General features: G+C 39.8%; 1 protein-coding gene across 2 annotated transcripts in view; it reads right to left on the bottom strand.

Moving 5' to 3' along the window:
• Positions 1-27,196, bottom strand: part of LOC126191420 (uncharacterized) — an 89,760-nt gene that overhangs the window by 48,241 nt on the left and 14,323 nt on the right. For both annotated transcript variants that reach the window (XM_049932303.1, XM_049932295.1), the window contains 3 exons: positions 24,655-24,689; positions 17,200-18,388; positions 4,558-4,766 (listed from right to left, as the gene is read on the bottom strand). In XM_049932303.1, the coding sequence (XP_049788260.1) occupies positions 4,558-4,766; positions 17,200-18,388; positions 24,655-24,669 (1,413 nt within the window). In that variant the 5' untranslated portion in view covers positions 24,670-24,689. The remainder of the gene's footprint in view (positions 1-4,557; positions 4,767-17,199; positions 18,389-24,654; positions 24,690-27,196) is intronic.

Raw genomic sequence — 27,196 nt, 5'->3', positions numbered from 1 at the left:
CTTCTCCTCGGTCTGCCCCGACTCCTCCTACTCTCTACTGCTGAATCCACGAGTCTCTTGGGTAACCTTGCTTCTCCCATGCGTGTAACATGACCCCACCATCTAAGCCTGTTCGCCCTGACTGCTACATCTACAGAGTTCATTCCCAGTTTTAAAAAAATTAATGAGGCAAAATTAATTTCAACTTGAAACTATGTATAACAACTTTCTTGAACTTTAATATCTAAGAACAAGAATTAAGAGTGATTTAGTGCACAATACAACACGAGAGCAGATACTGACACTGTACTATGTCTGGTTGCCCTCTCCACCTAGCTCAGACTTTCTCACTCAGAAATGAGCAATGAAAAGCACAAAGCCAACATATATATGTACAGCATCTCTTTTCCAACTATTCATCTACTTCACATTCTATTCCACTGAGTCTGTTGGAAGTAATAGCAAGAAATGAAATGTACACACTTGAAGTACGTGACATAAAACGAATGGCTATGTTCGTACAACAGGAACCTTGTGTTTAAAAAATAGCCTTTTTCATCAAGGAATTCACAAATAAAACTTGCCAACACAAATAAAATATAGGCACCACTTATCTGCACTGCTATAACAGTGTACTTGTTTTGAGAGCTTTCTGGAGGCCATAAAGACTATGTAGGTCCAAGATAGGATTCATAAAGTACAAGATTAGAAAGTAGGTTGATTCAGAACAGTAAACAGAGATGGATTGAAGGTAACACAATTATACAGCAAAGTAACATTTACCCATTTTAATTGCATCAAGTTACACAAAAAATAATGTACTTTTGATAGATTCTTAAAGCATCGGTGTATTTAAGTGTAGCATCTTGTTACTGTGCATACTGCTTATGATAACTACCAAAAATAGCATTTTCATTTTGGAACAATGCAATCCAGCACGGCATAAAAATAAATTCAGGGTTGACAACTAACGGCCCAGGTGACCAATCAATGAAATTCCATGCAAAAGTGGGATAAGAAATGTTTCAGCAGTGAACACACCAAACACAGGGTTCATTTGTCATCGTAGCAGTAGCGTAGCAGTGAAAGTAACTCTCTGGCAGCTGCTCAAATGAAACTAATGTGTCTCGACAATCGCAAAGCTGTGGATCTGCAGTAAAGGCAGTTTGAAAATGGTTGTTATCAGTCAAGCTACCTTTATCTGAACAAACCTAGTTACTCCCGTCAGCCACCATACTGAGCAGAGCTTGGCAGTGGCAGCAGACAAAGCACAAAGTGTTTTTTTTACTGATTCAGATCTGCTAAGTGGAGAATCCTGGTGTCATGAAAGTTAACCATGTAATGCTTGTAAACACTATTTGAAGGTCAATGCCATTCCACCATCATTTTACGTCAATTAAATCAGTTCCCCCCCCCCCCCCCCCCCCCCCCCCCTCCATGAACATTATTTCATGAAGTGTAAATTTTGGGAAAATTATGTTAATGCAAAAGTGGGTGTGAATGAACATTGTGAACATAGGAATTTGATGGAAATGATAAAAAATGTACACGGTGGGAAATAGATAATTACAGGAAGGTAACAGTAGGGACATAATGTAAATATTCTTCTATGAAGAAACATTTTGCACGAGTAACAAAAGCAGAGAATAATGGGCAAAATTATTGTGAGAATTCCAAAAATAGATATTCACCACACAAATAATAAAGGGACATACAAGATCTTTCACAAAACAATCTTATTCTGTCATGAGGCTTATGTCACAGGGCTGTTAACTGTATCAAAAGGAAAAGTCAACTGAAAGAACTGTAGAAATGACATGGCGACAGAATGGCTGTACAATACTTCCCTTCAGGAGCCAAAATTCCAAGTAAAAATAAATATATAAACAATACATAAAAAGGGATGGTACAAGCTCAGAATGAGATGTAAAGATGGAGTAAGAGGAAGAGAAATCAGAAGCAAAATGAACAGTACATGCCAAAGCATCAAGTCACAAAAGAGAGATATTAACATTAAAAATGGATGTCAACGAAGATGGAAAAGTACCTTGCCAAAATTTTTATCAAGTCTAGCATCGTATGGATTAAGAGCTGGGCTTCTGGAGGAGGCAATAAAACTAAAATTAGAGCATTCAAAATGTAGTGCTGGAGACATGCTAGAGAATCATGAATTGAGAAAATAAACAAAGATGACGCGTTAAGAATAGTAAATGATGCAACAAACCAATAACATGAGAAAATGCGTGACAGAAAAAGTAGACAAATAGATCATATAGGTTGGGCTGTTCCAGCTCAAGACCTCAGCTGCGAGGAGTCGGAAGCCCATGGGCACCAGTAGGCAGGAGTGAGTGAACAGCCTGTGCATGTTCATGCAATGATGCAGGTCGGGTGGACAGGGCTGGGCAAGCAGCTTACATGCAGCACTGTGCACAAAACAGTGGCTATGGAGGAGACCACGGACAAGGCAATACAAGGTGACTAATTACAGTTAACAAAACACATTAATATTGGCCAAATGTACAAATATATTTTAGTTTGAGAAATACAGTTCTGTTTATTCACAATTAATGAAATATTCGGTGTTAGTAGTCAAGTTCTGCTGCAACATACTGAATACTCTTAAGTGTTGGTTCACACAGCTGGGATCTTTTTGCAGTTTTTACTCTCTTCATTATAGAAAACAGTAGTTTACAACCATATGTAGAGCCAAACACAAATATGATGTCAGCTGCATTCCTGTGTGTTTTGCTAAATTCTTCTGCATGAAGATCATGATACCATCTCATGATACCAAATGTTCAAATGTGTGTGAAATCTTATGGGACTTAACTGCTAAGGTCATCTGTCCCTAAGCTTACACACTACTTAACCTAAATTATCCTAAGGACAAACACACAGACCCATGCCCGAGGGAGGACTCAAATCTCCGCCGGCACCAGCCACACAGTCCATGACTGCAGCGCCATAGACCGCTCTGCTAATCCCGCGCGGCTCTCATGATACCAATACAATTCTTCCCAACTTAGCAAAAATGGCAACAAGACGCTTTTAGAACTCACTGTTGTCACTATATAGCAAGATGTAACTAAGCGATAGGCACATAATGCAGCAGTGCGCACACGTGATAAAAGTGGACCCCTGTGAGTGGCATACCCCCAGCACCTGCTCGCCTGGCGAGCCCCTGAGCACCCTTACACATCCTTAAGCCATGGAGCTGGCCTGGAACAGCCTGATATGGGTCAAGTGATATGCTTTATCAATCTATCAGAAGAAAAAGTTGAGGAAAAGAGATAGAATGGATGGCAAAGAAAGTTTACAAACTTCATAAAAAAGGAAGCATTTCTGCAGAGGTAAAAGAACTGTGCCTGAAAAGAATACCTATGATAAATAGTAGATGGTACAAGCTACCCAGTAACATGACAGCTGAGGAGATGGAGGAGGAGCAGAGGAGGAATAAGAAGGAGGAGAAGAAGAAGAAGAGAAGAAAAGACTAAAATACTTGTAGTTTAAGAATCCAACTGAGACAGATATAAAAACACACACACAAAGTGAGAGAGTGAGAGAGAGAGAGAGAGAGAGAGAGAGAGAGAGAGAGAGAGAGAGAGAGAGGGAGGGAGGGAGGGAGGGAGGGAGGGAGGGAGGGAGGGAGGGAGGGAGGATAAAGCAAACACAGCAAGTATTACATTAAGAAATTACAGAATGAGTTTTATTAGCATATAAATTTATATAGGGAAATTCAGAAGAAGAAACAGTGGCTCAATGTGCCAGCATTGCCAGTTAACGAGATGTGCAACAGCTGAAGAGAGTGGCGTGGGACACAAAACAGCAATGCGACAAAGTATTATCCTCCCCTTTCTGTGAAAGACACATCAGGCACCCGCTTTCTTGCTTGTACGCCACTATAATAGCAGCATACATTGCTTCATAGGTCCATCACGTAATCACATTTCATATTAAAGTTACTTGGGGGTAGACAACACCAACATATCCATTTCGTACATTTCAGGCAATTTGAACATTTCTTCTTGAACTATATTTTCAAGTTTTATTTATGCTGTGTCATGTTCCACACTTTGATCATATTTTGGTTATTTTTTTCTTGATTTTTGGAAACTAGTGTATATCACCTTACATATAACACAATTTTCATTTCAAAGGTTGTTTATGTTATGTGATAAATTATTTTATCATCTCACTGTATATACTGGTTTATTTATATTTGTTATTAATATGGAAAGAAAACTCAGTTTCTTAAGTTTACACACTCACTCATGATTAAATATAAGTTATTCTTTATTATTGATTGATTTACATTATGTCTATTTCAGAACAACAATAAACATAGTAATTGTTATTCAGAGTCAATTTCAAAGTCATTTTATCAACTTGCTGTTCAGCATGTACCTCTTGTGCACTTATACAGAAAAAACTATTCACTCATAAACAATCTGGGCACAAACCATGGTGGCCTGTACTGGTAATAGTGTGAAAGTTAGCAATGGCATCTTGAATACAAATGAAAGTACAAGGAAATTAAAGAGTAATCTAAAACACATTGTATTAATATTAATTTCATACCTGTAAACAAATTTTGTTGGGGCAAGTGTGTTTAGTATGTCCCCTTGCACCACACATACAGCAACAAATCTCCCTAATAGGGTCTGGACACTGCTGAAGAATATGGCCAAGCTGGTTACAGTTTAAACAACGAGCACGTTTGAATGGGCCATTTTTGGGCAATGGTCCTAGAAAATCGATCTCCAGAACCTTCCAATTGCTAGAATTGCCTACAATAGAACATACACAAAACCTTTTCTTCATTATCTGCAGAAAATGGTACAATATGATATGAGGAAGAAAGTTAAGTTTCTAATTCATCACAAAAGACAACTGATAATTGTAATGATGAACAATGTTAGGCCAGAACAAATATTTCCACAAAATGTTGACAATAAGAAGTATATAAACAAAAATCTTTCATGCTGTCTCAAGAATCAAAGCATAAACTGTTCAAAGAAATTTAAACTTTGTATCAAACTGCCTATTATGCAAACAACAAATACTTTTAGTGCCAAAATATTTTTTGACAGCAGGTATTTTTTCAGGTCTTCTTTAGAATGTTTGGTTCTATAGCACCCTATTTACATTATTATAGAGATTGTCATAGTTTTTTCCTTGGTTCCTGTCCTCACTGAATGCACATTTGTTTCACAAACACACACAAAAACACAGTTCACATTTTTCATGAAGAATACTCAAAGTAACAATGTCCAACTTGCAAGAGTTCTTCATTAAAACATGTAACATGTTTCTGTGCATATTTTGCAACATGTAAGCACACAGATGAGAACAGAAACCAAGGAAAAAACTATGGCAAACTATACAACAATATAAAGAAGATCCTACAGCATCTAACATTGTAAAGAACAACACCTGAGTATTAACAACAGCACAAAGATCCCGAAACGTGTTTGGGCAGTAAAAATATTAATTGTTTTTGTAGTAAGTGGATCTGAATTCTCTTAATTTAGTCTGTAAACAGCTGTATCTACAGATATACTCTGGAAATCTCTCAAGGGTATGGACTGGTCTTTTGATGCTTGTCTCATAGGTAACTGCCATCTGCAAGCTGGCAAAAAGCTGTGTGTGTGTGTGTGTGTGTGTGTGTGTGTGTGTGTGTGTGTGTTTTCTTCAGAAATTATTTCTTGGTTGTAGAATTTGTAGTCGAAATTTTAAAACTTCTTTGGAGTACTTTAAACATAATAGTGTTGGAAACATGTACATAGATGGAAACTGCTATTCAATAGTACTGACTGCAGAAAAAAATGAAAAGGGATTGTTACATTGAAATACATATATAAACAAGAAATATTTTTAATTAAATTTGTTTCGCAGTCAATTTACAATACAAAGATGCACATAAAACATACGGCCAAAGTGAAATTCATTCTTTGTAGTGTGTGACAGTGTACATGTACACTAATTTTTTTCTACGAATGATGATAACAAAAGTTTCAGTAAGTGTGTGTGTGTGTGTGTGTGTGTGTGGTTTGAGGTTTTCGGGCGCCAAACAGCGTGGTCATCAGCGCCCAAACGCATAGAAACAGGTACACATGCAGTGAAGCGACGAAGACGGACAGCGAACAAGGAGAACGGCTAAAAGACACAGACCTGACGCAGTTACAAATCGTCACATGAAACACAAGGAAAAGAGAACAGAAATCGAAGTGAAACAAGTAGTTTCAGTAATAAAGAATTTTTATATCTACTGGCATATACTTATTACTGTAGAAACTATGAATTCAGCAGGCACTATAGTCAACTACACTTTCCCATTCCCTGTACTCACTGTAATATAAGTCATGTGCATTCTAAGTGTTAAAACCAAACTGTTAGTCAATAAATATATTTTTGCTAACGCAAAAATGAAATACATTAGTGAGGGAAAAAGACTAATCATAATCTGATAAGCTGTAGAGCAGGATGAAAACAGAATTTTTACATGATAAACTGTGTATTAAATGGATAATTCTATTCTCTCAGATAAAAAAAAAAAAAAATTAACTGACTGAACAGTATTAATGTGCAACTCTAGTGATAAAGTATGTCACTCTTATGTGAATGAATAAGTCAGTATATGGCAAAGAAGTTTTATGATTTTGTAATAGTGTGTCACTATTCTCTGTTACTATTTGTGATTCTGAAGCCCATTAATTGCAAATTTCTGTAAACTATAGCAGTTATCATACAAGCACTATAGTAACAAAAGATCTGATCACTGAATTACGAGGTACTTCAGCTGTAAAGCTCCAAATTATAAGGGACAAATCTCCGCACAGCATTTTGATACTGTTCTGTTTATATCACCAGCATCTGTCACGGTGGATGACAGTTATTTGAACAACAAACCATTACACTGTCAGATGTAGGTTACACCAATACATGTTTTTGTGCAAACGCAGATGTAGCTTATGTTTCTAAAGTCTGCCATTTTCTCTCTAATGGATTTGTGGGCTTTATCTGAAAAGTTGCAAGTTCTGTGAAGTGGTTCTTAATTTGTTTAGTCAAATTTTCTTTCCCTTGTAGCAAAGCAGACTCAGTTTTTTTACATGAATTTTGGTAATTAACTTAGTTGAGATGATTATCCAGAATTTGCATTTTCTATGTAAAGTGTTCATATTACTCTGCACCCTCACATCAAGTACTGCTATTTGCTGCAAAGTTAAAGTATGAGGCAGTGCGTGCCCCATATACAGGCCAGTCATGTGTACCCATAAAACACGGTGCACATAATGAGAGAGTTGTAGCAGATAACAAACCGGTAACAGTTTAAAAATCTGTCACCTGTTCAATACACAAAGCATCAATTCCTCTTATGCTAAGAATTTGCATATTGTTTGGTCAATGTAGCAAGCAATGGAAATGTTTCACATTATATTAATATCTCCACTCACAAGGAATGATCAGGATAACTAATAATAGTGTCAACCAAAGTATCATTTTATCCATACGTCTGAGGGTAAATAGACAATGAAAATTATGACTACCACAGCATGCAATTTTTTAAGCTGAGTTCTCACAATTCAGTGTCCATCACAGTCAGTTCATAAATGCTGTTCATTATTTTATAGCAGCTTTGCATTAACACATGAATCTTTTTGAGTAATGGTCTATGTGCAGTTTTTTACTGTCAACTGTAAACTGAGGAACATTTGTTGCCAACACACTACCTGGCACACAGCTTTTCCTCATCAGGAGGATACTCGTGGTCTTTACATAGTTGTTTGCAACAGAATACCCTTGGGATATTTACCATAATACTGATTATCCTCCTATTCTCCTTCAATTATTCTCCTCTTCATCTCTGTCATGGACTAACCTGATCAATGCAAGATTCTTTATGAATCTGAACGATCCTACATTTCTAACTTTAAAAGTTTTTCTCCTTTCCCACATATGTGGGTAACGTTTACATTATACTGAACAATTTCTTCAGACACTATTTTTGTGACTACTGCCAGCCAAATGAACAAAGCCAGTAGACTGGTCTAACAGCGTATAGTTCTTACATCAATAAAAAATAATCAATTATTGATAATATAATTGGATGGAAAAAAATCTACTCACCAAGTTGCGGCAGGAGTAAACACATACAAAGAAAATCTTTCCTTCTCATCCTGTACAGTAAGTCTCCCCTGATCGGGATTCTGGGCACCTTTTTCGAACTGTACACATTTCCTAAACCTCGCCAGTCCTTTTCCTTCATTCCACTTTCTTTCCCTTCAACCCTCCCGCCAAAAGAAAGAGCCACTTGCAAACTTACTTAATGTTTACATAAGTTTTCTCCTGCTGCTGCTTAGTAAGTAGATTTTTTATCCAGCCAAATTGACTTTTTCATTACTTTATGATGTTGTGATTCTGTATGAACAAAGGGGATAGCATTATCCCCCAATACTATTTTTCTACAAAGAGTATATGATCTACTGTACATTTTGTTTCATGCCCCTGTATTGGTATATATTTAGTTATAACAACAGTTGTTGTTTGTTGCTATAAGGACGAGATACACACATATTAACTGAGACAGGTACAATCACATAACATATTCCCAGGTATATGGAAATTAATGAAAGTGTGGGAGCATGTGGCAGAGATAATGCAATCGTGCACAGACATTTGGATGTCACATGGCATGAGGCCAGTGTGACTACAGGGCCAAATGGGGTTGGTGCTACAACATGAGGTAGTGGAAGTTACCAGAAAAGACAGTGTGTGTAAATCAGCATGTGGTTACAGTGCACTAGCAGTGTTGTTTACATGATAGATTGATAGCTGCCCCAAGCAAATGTGCGTCTGTTGCGCTATCACGTTTTACATAGTTTTTGTGAGATATACTGAAGCTGCAGCATTTTTCTTGAGCACACTAGCATAAAAGGGGACACAAAATTAGCTAAATTGCTAAATCCAAGCAATTTGCATGTTTATTTACTCATACTTACATATATAAGACAGTTCCCTGCCCTTCATTTGTCTTAAGAGTAAAATCAAATGTGTTACATAAATTCCCTTTAAAAACTTAGGTACAAAAACTTGGTGTAAAATTTAAAAGTGCTTTCTGTGCTGTTTTTATCAAAACTCGTGTGGGTATCGAGATATAAACTGTAGTATTAAACCATCAACTGTAAACATAAGCTGTGGTTTTCAGAAACATATTGTTTAGTGTTGTATTGTCCGCTGTAAGGTTAACTGTATTTTCAGAAATCTCAGCCACAATATCCCCCGTTCACAACTAAAAGCTCCCAAATTTCCATTATACATTTACATGAATATATTTACATGAGAAAGGGGTACTTTGAGAAGTTTTGGATACTTGCAAAGATTTCCACAATTTATGAGTGTTTTGTATAACTTAAATTGTAGTATATCCGTGTTTGTGATTTACAGTTACCATGAATAAGAAACGTACTGTGCCATATTAGTCCCCTCTTTTAATAAGAGTGTATATTGTGTAAATTTATTGTAAAATAACACTAATGCCCAACTTTCTTAGTAACCAAAACTGGAAAAATGCTTCAGAGAAATAGTAAAACTGGTACCCATTTTCCTGTTGCAATAGATATCTCGTTTTTGACAATAAATTACTTATATTCCAAAAGACTGCTGATAATATTTGTAGCATATCAAACTCGTAAATTAAACGAGACTCAGCAAATTTAGTACAAAGTTATCTGTTTTGATACTCTGTAAAATACAGCACCAGGCATAAACTGTTTACTGTTCTGTAAAATGCTGTACCAGGTATTATGCAACCACGCTGTATTTGCTGTTCTCGGGCAGAGGATGAATTGGTTCTATTTGTAAGCAGCTGGTAGGTGAAAGGAAGCTGCTGCAAATGGGTGTGCTGGGAGGGTTGCCAAGAGTTGTGTACCAGAGGTACCCAAGATACCTCAGGTAATATCCTTTCCTGCTGACACTGACTCTTCTGCAGGAAATACAAGCCCAAGACTGTGAGCGGCATGTCAATGTTGGGTCTAGGCATGCTGTACAGAGTAGACAGGAATGAAAGAGGACTCTGAGTGTTACACTGAACCCTCTAACAAGCAAGTTTGAGGTGCTATCATTCATTGACACTGAAGCAGAGTCAGTGGGATTCACTTTGCCTGTTTTGGGGAAACCTGTGTTGTCCCATGTCAAGAGGAGACTAAGGCAAAATGGTAGGGGGCTAATAATTGTCAGCAGTTCAAATGTATGGTGAATAATGGATCCCTTAGGGAAATTGCAGCAAGAGATGGGGAGTAATACCAATTATACTCAGTGGATGTGCACCTGGAGGCCTCATTCAGCATGTTGAAGAGGCTATTTCAGCAGCCATTGAGGAAACACAGTGCAACTAACTACAAATTGTGGCACATGTTGGAACAAACAATGCTTGTTATGTAGGCTCCAAGGTTATACTTGGATCGTTCCAGCGACCAGCAGAGAGGGTTGAGAACACCAACCTTACTTACAGAGTTTCAACAAAGCTCATAATCTGCAGCACTGTACCCATTTCTTAGTTGAATGGAAGGCTTGAACCAGTGACTCCGAGGGGAGTGGAAGGCTTGAAACAGAGACTCTGAGGTTCTGTGACAAGCTAGGCTGTGACTTCCTAGACCTGTGTCATAGGGTTGAGAGTTATAGGGTTCCCCTAAATAGGTCAGGTGTGCACTACACATCACAGGCAGCTACCCAAGTAACTGACTGTGTGGGTATGCACAAGGGCTTTTTTTTAGCTTAGACAACCCTCCAGCCAATGAAAGTTGCGGGAAACCCAGAAGTATGAGAGTAATATCCAAACAAATGTATCCCACAGAGAGTACCAAAATCCAATTGGTTAACTGATGAAGCATTTGCAACGAAGTGCCAGAGTTCGAAGAGCGCCTAAAAAGCAATGAAGCTCACATGATAGGCACAGAAAGCTGGTTAAAACGTGAAATTAACACTAGTGTGATCTTCAAATATGTAGCGAAGGATAGGGAAATGCGAGATGGATGTGGCGTATTTGTCAAAGTAGACAAGAGACTCAAATGCACCAAGATATAAACGGAGGCTGCATGTGAGATTGTTAGGGCAAGACTTTGTACCAAGGGTGGGCAAAAAATTATAATAGGGTCCTTCGTTTGACCACCAGATTTGCCTCCTGATGTAACAGAAAACTTTACAGCAAATCTCAGTTTACTTGTACGTATGATCCCTAATGATACTGTAATCACTGGAGGAGACTTTAATCATCCAACAGTCAATTGGGATAATTACAGTTTTGTTGGTGGTGGGCATGTCAAGACATTCTGTGAAATGTTACTAACTACCTTCTCTGAAAAGTACATAGAGCAAATAGTTCACATACTTGTATCACTCCAGTGATTAGCACAGAGGATTGAGAATACAAGCCCTGCTTATGGAGTTTCAACAAAGACCACAATCTGCAGCACTGTACCCAGTTCTTAGTTGAATGACTTGGCCTCTTTGTGAAGTCCACACCAAAACTGTTATTACTGACTATAACACAGTTATAGCAATGCACAAGGGGCAACTAAAACAAGCAGAAAGACTTGTACGCTCAGCAAACTATACAGAGAAACAATAGTGTCTTACCTCAATGAGAAACTTTTAACTATTAGCTCAGGACAGGATGATGTATGGTATACAGTCACTGTAAAGGAATTTCTAAAGAAACAGACCATGGCATAACAGGTATAAAACAAAGCATTCGGCTATAAATAGAGAGACGCTCAATTAGATGTGTTTAGAAGTCAACAGAGCAATACCTGAAGCCCTCAGTGATTACCGTAGTAGAATATAGTCAAATGATCTTCCACACAACCCAAAGACATTCTGGTCATATGTAAAGGATTTCAGTGGCACTGAAGTTTGTGTCCAAGTACTCATGGATGATACTGGAACTGAAGGTGAGAGTAGCAAAGCAAAAATAGAAATGCTTAACTCTGTTTTCAAATAATTCTTTACAAAGGAGATCCCAGGAGTATTGTCCCAACTTAATTCTTGTACCACTGAAAAGATGAGTGAAATAGATATTAATGTCAGTGGCATAGAGAAACAGCTAAAATTATTCAAATTGAACAACTCCCCAGGGCCCAATGGGATCCCTATAAAATTATGTACACTATTTGCAGATGAGTTAGCCTGTCCGGTAACTATAATCTATCATAAATCCCTTAAACAAAAACTGTGCCTAGTATTCCAAAGAAAGCAAAGGTCACACCCATCTACAAGAAGGGTAGCAGAAGTAATCCACAAAATTACAATTCAATATCATTGACATCCATTTGTTGTAGAATCTTAGAACACATTCTGAGCTCAAACATAATGAAGTATCTCGAATAGAACAGCCACCTCCACAACAACCAGCATAGATTTCGAAAACATAGATCATGTGCAACCCAACTCACACAACATATTGAAAGCTATGGATCAAGGCAGTCAAGTAGATGCAGTACTTTTCAATTTCCGAAGAGTATTTCATTCAGTTCCACACTTATGTCCATTATCAAAAGTACAATCATATGGGGTATCGGATGAAATATGTGACTGGACTGAGATTTTCTTGGTGTGGAGAAGGATGTATGTTATCTTGGATGTAGAGACAGTGACAGATGTAGAAGTAACTTCAGGTGTATCTCAGGGAAGTGTGTTGCATCCCTTACAATTCATGTTGTACATTAATAATCTTGCAGACAATACTGATAGTAACCTCAGAGTTTTTGCAGATGATGCAGTTATCTACAAGTAAATGAAGTTTGTACACAGCTGTACAAATATTCAGTCAGACCTTGATAAGATTTCAAAGTGGTGCAATGACTGGTAACTTGCTTTAAATGTTCAAAATTGTAAAACTGTGCGCTTCACACAACGAAAAAACATAGTATCCTGGATGGGGGAGGGGGGGAGGAGTAGGAGTAGGAGTAGGAGTAGGAGTAGGAGGAGGAGGGGGAGGGGGAGGAGGCTACTGTTTAATGTCCCATTGACAATGAGGTAATTAGAGATGGAGCACAAGCTTGGATTACGGAAGGATGGGGGAAGGAAATCAACCATGCCCTTTCACACGAAGCATCCCAGCATTTGCCTCATGAGATTTAGAGAAATCATGGAAAATATAAATCAGGACGGCTGGTTACGGGTCTGAACTGTCTGCCTCCCATATGTGAACATAACATCCTATGAATACATTAATGAATCACAGTTGGAATCTGTAAATTCATACAAATACTTAGATGTAACACTTAGCAGGGACATTAAGTGGAACAACCACAAGGGTGAATTCATGCATGAAGCAGGTAATAAACTTCGATTTATTGGTAGAAAAGTAGGGAAATGTATCAGACAACAAAGATGACTGCTTACAAATCTCTCGTGCGACTCATCCCAGAATACTGCTCAAGTGCGTGAGACCCATACCAAGCACGAATAGCAAAGAATATTGAAAGTATACAGAGAATGGGAGCACCTATAGTCAGGTTTGTTTGACCCATGGGAGAGAGTTACTGAGATTTTGGAAGAACCGAACTGGCAGACTCTTAGAGATAGATGGACAGTATCCTGAGAAAGTCTACTAAAAAAGTTTCAAGAACTGGCTTTAAATGACGACTCTAGGAATATACTACTCCTTCTACATATTGATCCAACAGTGATCAAGAGAATACGATCAGATTAATTACAACTCATGGAGAGGCATTTAAACAATCATTTTGCCGCACTCCATACATGACTGGAATGTAGAAAAAGTCCTAATAACTGATACAGTGGGATGTACCCTCTGCCATGCATTTCACTGTGGTTTGCAGAGTATAGATGTAAAACAGCAGAGAACATTGCCTGGAGACAACATTTGGACAACTTCACATGTGGAAGAATTATCGGGCAACTGGAATGAAGAAGAAGAGTCACCAGTGCAGCCCAGGTGCTTGGTACTGGCCACAGCATTTTTTCACATGCATGGAGTGTGAACCAAACCACAGGCACTGCTGCCCAAAGAGAGGAGGTGGTTGAACACAGACAAGTACAACAGCAGATGACTGCTACATTGTGCAACAACCAAGAAAAGAGCCACATCAAACAGCATGTGCAATTGCAATAGCAACCACATTTAACAGTAATGTATGGCACACACTTTCACACCCCACAGTGGCAGAGAACTGCATGGGAGTGTCTTTCTCCAATGACCAGTACTTTGTGTTCCATTGACATCTGCATGTTGGAGACACCATTTTCGATGGTCTCAAAAGAATAGGGACTGGACGATCAAGGAGTGGGTTGCCTGCTCTTCTTGGATGAGAGCAGATTCAATGTGAGTAATGATTCTGGGTGTATCCTCATCTGGCAAGAAATGTGAACACTTAACAAACCCAGGAACATTGTTGAACTTAATTTTGGTGGTCAAAGTGTTATGGTGTGGGGGAAACATAATGCTGTGTGGTGTACTGAGTGCATCTTTGAATACCGTACATTCACCGGTCAATGTTATTGCAACACTGTATTCCTTCCCTTTGTGTGCATTTTTAGGGGATGCATTCGGCCCTACCTCATTTTTATGGACGACAAAACTAGACCGCATTGAATGGCACAGATGGAGCAGCTCTTGGAATGACAGGATATTTGGCAAAATGGACTGGTCTATAAGTAACCCCAACTTAAATCCCATGGAGCATGTGTGCAACATTTCACAGCATGTCCATATGCATCAACAACCAATTAGCAGTTGTTAGCCACATAGGTGGAGGAATGAAAAATCCTACCACAACAACTCCTAAACAGCCCTGTCACCAGCATGGGAGCATGTTGCAGAGCATGCATTGCCATCTGTGGTGCTGATATCCCTTATTAAGAACCATTTTCCAGGGGACCACCATAAATGATGGTGCCTTCAGCGTAATTATTGTCTTTCAATAATAGTGTCATTTCTGTTTGTCTCATTGTGCATTTCTTTCCGTCACATTCTGTACTATATCTTAACAGTTCTTTCTTCGTATGGTCTACACTTGATCGAGTTATGTTACTTGGCAGTGACACATCATGTGAAAGTTGCTTTTGTCCTTAACTTTCACACACCAATCTGTTATATACTGAAGAGTAAAATGTTATGAACACTTACTTAATAATGTGTTGATCCATCTTTGGAAAGCAATGACATGGCAATTCTGCGTAGCATGGGTTTGATAAGTCACGGGTAGGTTTCTACAGGTATGTGGCACCAAATGTCTCTATAGAGGTCACACAATTACGATAAATTGTGGGTTGGGGGTTTGTGGATGCAGAGACAGTGCCTGATAATGTCCCAGATGTGTTCCATCAGGTTCAGATCAGAAGACTCTGGCAGCATCATTAATCTCAATTCACTATAGCATTATTCTGGCCTTGTGACATGGAAGGTTTAGAATGTTTACCTGCTGTAAGATGCCACTGTTGTCAGTGTAGAAATCACACATGAAAGGGTGCAGGTGATCTTCAACATGACCATCGATCTGGTGTAAGAAGAAACATAATTCATCTGACCTGACGATATGTTTCCACTGATCCATAGTCCACTCTCGATGAACCCATGCTCACTTCAATTGTAATTAATGATATCACTGGGTCAACGTGGGAGTATGTAACAGTCACCTGCCACAGAGCCCAATGTTCAACAATGTGTGCCAAACGGTGTGCTCTGAAGCACTTGTGCCCATACCAATGTTGTACTCTATAGTCAGATTTGTCACATATTGCTGCCTGTCCTGCTTTACATAGTTGGAAAGACTTCAATCTCCAAATTCCATGATGAGTGTGGCCAAGCATTCTTCCACAATGTTGAAACCACTTTCCATATATGCTCATGATAGTAGCATGTGAACTGAAGACCAGCTTCACCATTACCAAGATCGTTATACCCTCCTCTTGATACTACCTAAAGATTACGTGAAGTGACAGGATTGGTGGGAAGGATGACGTGCAATATATATATATAGTTATAATAGAAGGAAACATTCCACGTAGGAAAAATATACCTAAAAACAAAGATGATGTGACTTACCAAATGAAAGTGCTGGCAGGTCGACAGACACACAAACGAACACAAACACACACACAAAATTCAAGCTTTCGCAACAAACTGTTGCCTCATCAGGAAAGAGGGAAGGAGAGGGAAAGACGAAAGGATGTGGGTTTTGAGGGAGAGGGTAAGGAGTCATTCCAGTCCCGGGAGCGGAAAGACTTACCTTGGGGGAAAAAAGGACGGGTATACACTCACACACACACACACACATATCTATCCACACATTCATATGTGTGGATGGATATGTGTGTGTGTGCGCGCGCGCGAGTGTATACCCGTCCTTTTCTCCCCCAAGGTAAGTCTTTCCGCTCCCGGGACTGGAATGACTCCTTACCCTCTCCCTCAAAACCCACATCCTTTCATCTTTCCCTGTCCTTCCCTCTTTCCTGATGAGGCAACAGTTTGTTGCGAAAGCTTGAATTTTGTGTGTGTGTTTGTGTTCGTTTGTGTGTCTGTCGACCCGCCAGCACTTTCATTTGGTAAGTCACATCATCTTTGTTTACATATATATATCTAAAAACAATGATGTGACTTACCAAATGAAAGTGCTGGCAGGTCGACAGACACACAAACGAACACAAACATACACACAAAATTCAATACACACATATCCATCCCCATATACACAGAGATCTGCATATATATATCACGTCATCCTTCCCACCAATCCTGTCACTTCACGTAATCTTTAGGTAGTATCAAGAGGAGGGTATAACGATCTTGGTAATGGTGAAGCTGGTCTTCAGTTCACATGCTACTAATGTCTGCTTGTGTCTGTGTATATGCAGATGGATATGTGTGTGTGTGCGCGCGAGTGTATACCTGTCCTTTTTTCCCCCTAAGGTAAGTCTTTCCACTCCCGGGATTGGAATGACTCCTTACCCTCTCCCTTAAAACCCAAATCCTTTCGTCTTTCCCTCTCCTTCCCTCTTTCCTGATGAGGCAACCGTTGGTTGCGAAAGCTTGAATTTTGTGTGTATGTTTGTGTTTGTTTGTGTGTCTATCGACCTGCCAGCGCTTTCGTTTGGTAAGTCACATCATCTTTGTTTTTATATATATATATATAATGTCTCAGAGTTCAAGTTAATGCAAATTGCATTCATACATAAAAATAAACTGTGAGGAATACCTACCTGGCATTTGCTTCTGTAGTTCTTCATGATTAAACTTGTGACCACCCCATGAATGACAATAGAATCTTATCATATCAGATGTCCATGACAAAGGAACAGACTGTGAAAGCACCTTATTTCTTGGCTTCACTCTTCTTGGCTTAGAGTTCTCACTTTTCCTTTTTCTTTTCTTTGCTTTAGCAACAGTGTCAACACTTTGTTCAACACCTGGTTCATCTTGATCCAATACATTGTTTCCTGTACCTGGAACTGTGTATGACACAACTAGAGCATTTTCAGATGGAACAGTTGCTGAAAGAGTGTCTGCAGATAGTGACGAATCTAACAATGCAACATCATCTGATGATGTATCAATTTGGATTGTGTCAGGGTGCTGGTGAGGATCAATATTCTCTTTCTGAGTGCTTTTTTCTTTTTGCTTGATGTGTGATGATTCGTCAGAACTATCAATGTTTATAACAACTGGTGGTGGTGGTGTAGGTGGTTTTACCTCAATTACAGAATCAACAGATTCTGCATCACTATCAATAACAATAACACTTTCAGAAGTGCTGAGATTACTTCTCCCACTCAAGATGATATCATACTTTGATATTTCTGCTTCTCTTTCATCACCGACTTTGTCAATGCAAACTGTAGTACTTATCTTTTCTGTCACAGCATTCCCACAATCTTTGTCATTGGGAACAATATGACATGAATCATCATGACTCTCCTCATTTTTTTTATCTGCTTCAGGCTGATTCAGGCAAAAGCTTGGAATGCTGCTACCAGACAATTTTTCGTTATTCTTTACAAATGTTTGTTTTTTTCCATTGAAATGATTTCTAGAGTATATCTTTTCATTATTTTCTTTGCTATACTTCTGTTTCATTGCATCTAATTTTGCTGTCACTTTTTTAATTTGGTTTCGTACAGATTTAGAAGGAGACATACTGTTTACAACAGGAGGTGAACATGTAATTGCTTTCACTGCATTTAGTCGGAAGACCTTACTTCTTGCACTAAAGTGAAGTTCAGAGTCTTCCTCAGTTCGATTTGGATTTTCTACATCTTCTTCTATTCCATTTGTTTCATTATGTTCATGATATATCAAATTGTACAACTGAACTTCCTTCTCACTTGTGAAGCTGTCACCATCAGAGTCATTATCTTCTTGTGGATAATTTTCATTTTCTTCATCTGCAACCTGAGAAAACACATTTGGTAAGGAAAAATTGCTTATTATCATTACATTCATTATGAAACAATGCAGTATAAAAGACTGAATATCACTATCAAACAAAGAAGAATAACACTTACCAACAAAATGAATGTAAGGTAATTAATGAAAAAAACTTGTGCTTGAGTTTGTGCATTCCTGAGAAATTGGGAGCTACTGGAAGGACTAACCTAGCTGGGCAGGCCTCATCAGAAGAGTCAAAGTGTGCCTCACAATGACCCATCTTTCTTTACTTTCTTCTCCCTACCTATTCCTTTCCATCTCCTGATTTCCCTTCCACCACATACTTCATCAGAATAGGAGGTGGGCGACATTGATAGACAAAGGAAATCACTTCTCTATCAATGGAGCATGGCGTGGCCAAAGCCGGTCTGAAACCCATTCAAGGAAGGAGGGTGGGGGGTTTGGGTTGTTTGGGGGAGGAGACCAGACAGCAAGTTCATCAATCTCATTGGATTAGGGAAGGACGGGAAAGGAAGTCAGCCGTGCCCTTTCAAAGGAACCATCTCAGCATTTGCCTGGAGTGATTTAGGGAAATCATGGAAAACCTAAATCAGGGTGGCCGGACACGGGATTGAACCGTTGTCCTCCCGAATGCGGTTCAAAGAAGGAGTGGGGTACATGACTGGATAAGTCTTGATGGTTATACTGATATTGAATAGGTATATCCACTAAAACTCAAAGTTTTTGACTGATATGACGTCTGTGTGTGAAGTTAGTACATCCTATGCCTCGCCGGAAAGGGTGGGGGCAAATGACTGGTGCCTTAAAACAGATCCTTTTGGCTATGGCATGGCAAATCCAAAAGAAGAGGAGGATCCTCCATGCTGTGGGTCAGTTGTCGAGCTAACAACCCTACCCCAGAAAAATTTAATGAAGTTAAAAACTCAACAAATTAGCCTCAGATGTCAGATAGATTAACTGAAAGACAAACACGGAAAGGAAAAAGGATGAAGAATTTGATCATATCTACATGGAATATCCAAAGCCTTAACCATCCAGGGGTTGCTCATTAGTAGCATCAGAGCTAACACATCATAAGATAGATGTAGTGACATTACAGGAAACCAGATGGATAGGTGAAGGGGCATGCAGAGCAGATAGGGACACTATAATTTCTATGGAGGAGGCTCAGAAAGACAATTTGGGGTGGATTTTTGCCATCAGTAAGAACATGGTAAACCAAGTAAAGCAGTTCAAAGCTGTGAGCAAGAGTTTATTATACATTAAAATCATGCAAAGAAGTAGGACACAACCTTCATCAATGTTCATGCCCCTACTGAAGACAAGACAGACAACAAAAAAAACAGGAGATCTATGAAGGGTTAGATCGTGTTTATGAAGAAGTCCTGAAAAGGAACATCCATATACTTCTAAGTGATTTTAATGGTGAAGCAAGCAAAGAAAATATCTATTCTCCGACTATGGGAAAGTACAGCCTGCACAAAGACCAACGATAACAGCTTATTTGCCGCTACAAAGGACACGGCTGTCAGTTCAACAACATAAGAAAATTCATCTAGGAACATGGTGCTTACAAGATGGAAAAACCACCAATCAGACAGACCACGTAACGATATACTTGCAGCACAGGAAAAAGTGAAAGATGTCTTAGCCCAATGAGGAGTGGAGGGTGGTACTGACCATTTCTTGGCACAAGCAAAACTAGACCTAGAAAAGTTCAGGTTTGCTAAGAAAACAAAAAAGGGAAGCCCAGGATTTGAGTCAGAAATAAATAATCATTCAATGTACTAAGAAATGCAGATGATAAAGAAGTGGAAAAAGTGACACACTGGGAAGACAGCTGTGACAGGTACTGTGAATAAAGCACTGGGTAGATAGAAAGTACAGGGAAAAAGAAAATGGTTTATCGAGGAATGTTGAGCTGTGGCTACATGATACAGATAATGAAACACCGAAGGAAACATTTCTAGAAACGCACAGAGACATCAAGCGTACAGAGAACTGAAAAGAGAAAGTACCTAACAAAAAGACTCGAAAATGTGAGCTGAATGGCTTAAAACTGGACAATAGAAGATTCCGCCAGCATGTAAAAACAGCAAGAAAAGGCTTCCGTGCAAGAAATCAGTACATTAATGACAAAAGTGGAAACATGGGTATGGATGCTGAATCAGTCTCAGTGTGATAGAAAGGCTATTTCAATGCGCTACTCAGATATCTTAAACCAGAATTACGTTTCAGTGAAAAACAAGAAGAAACAAATTAGACAGAGGTTGACATCAAAGTGGAAGACATATTGAAAGCCATACAGAGAGGATGAAAAGCGACAAAGTGCCAGGAAAGGATATGGTCTACGCAGAAATGCTGAAGTATGGAGGAAGCACATTGCAGACTGAATTGTTGCAAACTCAATCAGCTCATCTGGAAGACTGAGGCATTACCACGCAGCTGGAAGACAGCAGTCATTTGTCCAATATACATGAAAAGAAGCAAGGTTGCTTTAACTATCAAGCAATCATTTTATTTAATGTCGCACAATATCCTTTCTACAAGCTAAAACCATTTGCAGAAAATATCATGGGAGATTGTGAGACTGGACTCCAACCAAACTGTTCAACTACTGACAATGGGCTTGCTTTTAGGCAAGGTCTTGAGAAATATTGGGAAAGAGAGAGACAAGTCCAGATGTTCGTAAATTTTCAAAGAGTTTATGACAATATTTGTCGAGATACCCTCTATAAAATCCTGAAGGAGTTCATAATCCCAAATAAACTCATTAAAATGATTAGAGTTTGTATGAGTGAATTGAGTGGAACAACAAGAACTGGTGGAGCACTCGCAACCTGACCCCATATGAACTGGATTAAGACAGGGAGATGCACTGTCACACATACTATTTTATCTCACCCTGGAAAAAGTTGTAGGTCAGAGCCAAGTTGAAGCCTATAATGGGCTACACGGATGACACAGTGTCAGTGAGCATGAGTGAACAAGACTTTGGGAAGATGCACAAAAGGACTGCCACAGCAGCAAGTAAAGCAAGACTACTCATCAATAAACAAAAAACAGAACATAAGCAAGTAGGCAAAACTAAATATGCACAATAGCACTTCACAGTTGACAGAGACCAGTTCATGTCTGCTGACGAGTTCAAGCACCTGAGAGTTTGTACAACTGTTGTAACCCAACACCCCCCCCCCAAAAAAAAAAAAATTCTGCTGGTTCCAGATATCTATATGTCCTCAGAGATATGTTCAAGTCTACAGCCATATCACATTCTGCAAAAATGTAGATTTACAATGCTGTTATATGCCCCATTGTCCTCTATGGTTGAGAAAGCTGGACACTAACTCAAAGGGAGATGCAGAAACTTCTTAACATTTGAAAGAAAGACAATGAGAAGAATCTGAGGTCCAGTGAGAGACGCAAAGAACAAGAAAGAAAAATGAAATTTGTCAGGCCATGTACCAGGCCAAAGTTTTACAGTATCAAAAGAGAAGATCATTCTAATGGGCAGGTCATATAATATGTAACCTCATTTCATAAGCAACATATTACAGCAAAACATATCACAACAAAAAGACGCCTAGGTAGGTCAAAAAATTTATGGAAAGATGATGTAAGGAAAGATGTGTAAGCTCTGAATGTAGTCAATTATAAGGAAACAGTAACAGACAGAATGCAGTGGAGACTGAGTGTTGATGCAGTGCATGCTCTACAGGGCCGGTGACAACTTAGATAAGTGAATAAGTATGTAATTAATAGAAAACTGTCTGTAAGAAAAATCCTGTATGGAATAATGACAATATTATGAAAAGGATAGATTGCTACTCACCATATAACAGAGTTGTTAAGTCACAGACAGGCACAATAAACAGGCTACTCTCTCTCTCTCTCTCTCTCTCTCTCTCTCTCTCTCTCTCTCTCTCTCTCTCACACACACACACACACACACACACACACACACACACACACACGACCACTGTCTCTGGCTGCAGAGGCCAGACTGCAAGCAACTGCGCATGATGGGAGAAACAGTCTGGGTGGTGGGAGTGAGGAGGAGGCTGGGGCTGGTAGGGGGAGGGAGAGCAGGGTAGGGGATGAGGTGGAGAGAGGGTAGGGCAGCTAGGTGATTGGATGGACGTCGGGTGGGGCAGAATAGGAGATGATAAAAAGACTGTGGATGCGCTTGTGGAATAGAAGGCCGTGGAGTGGGAACAGCGAAGGGATAGGTGGGTGAAAGATAATAACTAATGAAGTCTAGAGACTGGGAGGGTTACGGGAATGTAGGATGTATTGTAGGCGGAATTGCCACCAGTGCAATCCAGTAAAGCTGGTGTTGATGGGAGAGATCCAGATGGCACAGGCTGTGAAGCAGTCATTGAAATGAATGTTGTATTAGGCAGCATATTCAGCCACTGGGTGATCCAGTTTGTCAGTGACCATTCATGTGGACAGACAGCTTATTGGTTGTCATGTCCACATAGAACGCGGCACAGTGGTTGCAGCTAAATTTGTAGATCACATGGCTAGTTTCACAGACAGCCCCGCCTTTCATGGGATAGGTGATGTTTGTGAGCGGAATGAAGTAGGTGTTGGTAGGAGGAGGCATGGGATAGGTTTTGCATCCAGGTCTATTACAGGAATATGAGCCATAAGGCAAGGGGTTGGGAGCAGGGATTGTGTAGTGATGGATGAGGATATTGTGTAGATTCAGTAGGCACCAGAATACCACCATGGGAGGGATGGGGAAGATAGTGGGTAGGGCAGTCCTCATTTCAGGGCATGAGAGGTAGTCAAAATCCTGGTGAAGAACATGATTCAGTTGCTCCAGTCCCGGGTTGTACACAGTCACGGCAGGTATGCTCCTCTATGATAAGGTGGAGCGACTTCAGGAGGTGGTGTGTGTCTGGAGAGATAAAGCATGGTAGATCTGTTTCTGCACAAGATTGGGAGAGTAATTACAGTCTGTGAAGGCCTCAGTGAGACCTTTGGTATCTTTCGAGAGGGACTGCACATCACTACAGATGCAACTGATACGGGTGGCTAGGCTGTAAGAAAGTGACTTCTTGGTATGGAGTGGGTGGCAGCTGTTGAAGTGGAAATATTGCTAGTGGTTGGTAGGCTTGATATGGACGGAGGTACTGATGTAGCCACCTTTGAAGTGGAGGCCAGCATCAAGGAAAGTGGGTTGAGGAGGACCCAGTGAAGCTAATGGGGGAGAAGTTGTTGAGGTTCTGGAGTAATGTGGATAGGGCATCCTCAACCTCAATCCAGGTGATGAAGAAGTCATCAGATGTGTTTGAGATTTTGAGTGTTTTTATAAAGGATTCCTCTAGATGACCCATGAAGTGGTCGGCATAGGGTAGTGCCATGTGAGTGCCCAGATTTGTTTGTAGGTGATGCCTTAAAACAAGAAGTAATTGTGGCTGAGGATGTAGTTAGTCATGGTGACTAGGAAGGGGGTTGTAGGTTTGGAATCCATCAGGCATAGGGAAAGGCAGAGGTCAATAGGGGCTACGCCATGGGCTTTAGGATGTTAGAGTAATGGGAGGTGGCATCAATTGTGACAAGCAGGGCACCATGTGGTAAAGGAACAGGAACTGTGGAGAGTTGGTGGAAATGGTTGGTACCTTTTATGTAAGAGGGTAGGTTGCAGGTAATAGGCTTAAGATGTTGGTCTACGAGGACACAGATTCTCTCAGTGGGGGCACAGTAACCAGCCACAATGGGGCATCCTGGTGGGTTACATTTATGAACTTTAGTAAGCATGTAGAAGGTACAAGTGCGGGGAATGGTAGGGATGACGAGAGATATAGACTCTGTGGAGAGGTTCTGGGTTGGGCCTAAGGATCTGAGGAGAAACTTGAGATCACTCTGGATTTCTGGAATGGTGTCACTGTGGCAGGGTTTGTAGATGGCCAAATCTAACAGCTTGTGGAGTTCTTCTGCCAGGTAGTCCTTGCAGTTCAAAACAACAGTGGTGGAGCCTTTGCCAGCAGGTAGGATGATATGGTCGGAATAAGATTTTAGGTGGGGGATTGCGATTCTTTCTATAACAATTCATGGCAGACAAGTGTGGGCAATGTGTGCAACTGTTTGTGCGAGATAAACAGCTAATGAAAAACTGCAGCTTTAAACAGGTTTCATCCAAGAATCACAGGACATATTAGCAACAGTTACTGAAAATAGATAAGCAAACAAAAATCTAATGAAACAAACACGAGAAAATGATACAGTACATAACAGTCATGACAAAAATTATTTCTTACCTCAATTTCATCCATTCTTTACATCTCCAATGTAACTGAAAAAAAAAGGAGGAATACTAAGTTAACACACTAAAAAATGAGAAATTTATGTGATTTTCCTAATACTGGTACAATTTATATAATAAATGTGAATATACAAACAGAAGGCACTGCATTATTTGATAGTATGTAGGTTGGTGGAAATGACACACAGGCTGCAATTTGCTTTGAATGTGAACAGAACTTAGGTTCCCTTTTTAAAAAAATTCATATCCCACAGTCATGACTGAAATGACAAGCCAGAACATGCAAGCCATGTGTATGCCTTGGTGGTGGTAAATGTTAAATTCAGTGTGACCCTGTGATTAGACGATGGACAGCTGTGCAGCTATATGAAAGCAGGTACGCTGTGAATCAGGTGGCACTGGGAAATTCCAGTTTTGCATGTCAGCAATGGTGGACTAATGGTTGGTGGGAAATGGTAATGAAATACTGTATGTCACACATGGAGAATAATGGGACTGATAGAATCCCCCCCCCCCCCAAACACACACACACACACACACACACACACACACACACAAAAGCACACTAGAAGTGGCAGCCACGTAAAAAAAGCTCTTTATCAAAAACAATCAATCATTTTTTACTACAACAGTTACAGAAACTTAAACACAAATAATTAACACAATCTACAAAAAATTAATACATAGTAAATGCAAACAGCTACACTAATAAACATTGCATCAACTCTTAGTCACTGAGGAGTGTTAAGAGACATGTTGCAATAATTACTTGCATAAGCAATAAAGGTAGAAAGCTAATAATTTGAACAACGTTACAATTTTAACTTCTAATAAATCCAGCCACACCAGAGAGCACAATAGGATGTGATATGGTTAGTGTTTCTGATGTACAGGATATGATGACATTATAAGATTAACCAATTAAAAATGTCTTGTTTTGTTTCATGCGTTTCTCCCATGTTTGTATTTGGTGCACTTTCCAACTGCATATACTGTGCTGCCATCTGGGACTTGATAGTGAAGTTATTGGTAAAAAGACCGCCTTTCCTTCTTGTAACATGTGTGTGGCTGTGTGTGTTACATGACACATTTTGTACCTGTTTACCATCAAACTGTGTCATTATCCTACAGTGAGAACTAGCCTTGCTTTACTGCAACTCCTGTAACAACTTATGGGCCCAGTAATCACTGAGGGCAGGTTTTATGTGACATACACTGAAGTGTCAACAAAACTGGTATAGGCATTTGTGTACAAATACAGAGATATGAACACAGGTGGAATTTGGCACTGCGGTCAGCAATATCTATATAAGACAAGTATCTGGTGCAGTTGTTAGATCAGTTACTGCAGCTACAAAGGCATGTTATCAAGATTTAAGTGAGTCTGAATGTGGTGAGTGGATGAGCAATGGGACACAGCATCTCCAAGACAGCAAAGTTGAGTATTTTCCTGTGCGACCATTTCACGAGTGTACTGTGAATATCAGGAATCCAGTAAAACATCAAATTTTCGACATCGCTGCGGCCAGAAAGAGATCCTGTAAGAACGAGACCAATTACAACTGAAGACAGGTGTTCAACATGACAGAAGTACAGCCCTTCTGCAAAATGCTACAGATTTCAATACTGGGCTATCAATAAGTGTCATCGTGTGAACCATTCAACAAATCATCATCAATATGGGCTTCCGGAGCCAAAGGCCCATTCATGTATCCTTGATGACTGCACGACATAAAGCTTTACACCTCACCTGGTCCCGCCAACACCGACATGGGACTGTTGATGACTGGAAACATGTTGCCTGGTTGGACGAGTCTCGTTTCAAATTGTATCATGTGGATGGACGTGTACAGGTATGAAAACAACCTTATGAATCCACTGACCCTGCATATCAGCTGATGACTGTTCAGGCTGGTGGAGGATCTGTAATTGTATGGGGCGTGTGCAGTTGGAGTGATTTTGGACCCCTGATAAGTCTACATACGGCTCTGACAGATGACATGAACATAAGCGTCCTGTCTGATCACCATTTGTGTCCATTGTGCATTCCGACAGACTTGGGCAATTCCAGCAGGACAATGCAACATCTCACATGTCTAGAATTGCTACACAGTGCCTCCAGGAACACTCTTCTGAGTTTAAACACTTCCGCTGGCCACCAAACTCCCCAGATATGAACATTATCAAGCATATCTGGGATGCCTTGCAATGTGCTGTTCAAAAGAGATTTCCACCCCTTGTACTCTTATGGATTTATGGAGAGCCAAGCAGGATCATGGTGTTAATTCCCTCCAGCACTACTTCAGACATTAGTCTTGTCCATGCCATGTCTTGTTATGGCACTTCTGCAAGCTCGTAGGGGCCCTACATGATATTAGGCAGGTGCACCTGTTTCTTTGGCTCTTCAGTGTGAATAAAACTGAATACTGAGTACAGTATCTAAAACCTGTGTGAGGAATTCTGAGGTTATTTTCTCCAAGTGCAACTGAAAACCTAACCTTAAAATGAAGGAAAATGATGTTACAAGACTTACAAAG

Source organism: Schistocerca cancellata, chromosome 1, assembly GCF_023864275.1.
Source record: "Schistocerca cancellata isolate TAMUIC-IGC-003103 chromosome 1, iqSchCanc2.1, whole genome shotgun sequence".
NCBI lineage: Eukaryota > Metazoa > Arthropoda > Insecta > Orthoptera > Acrididae > Schistocerca > Schistocerca cancellata.
This window is presented reverse-complemented; position numbering and strand designations above follow the sequence as displayed.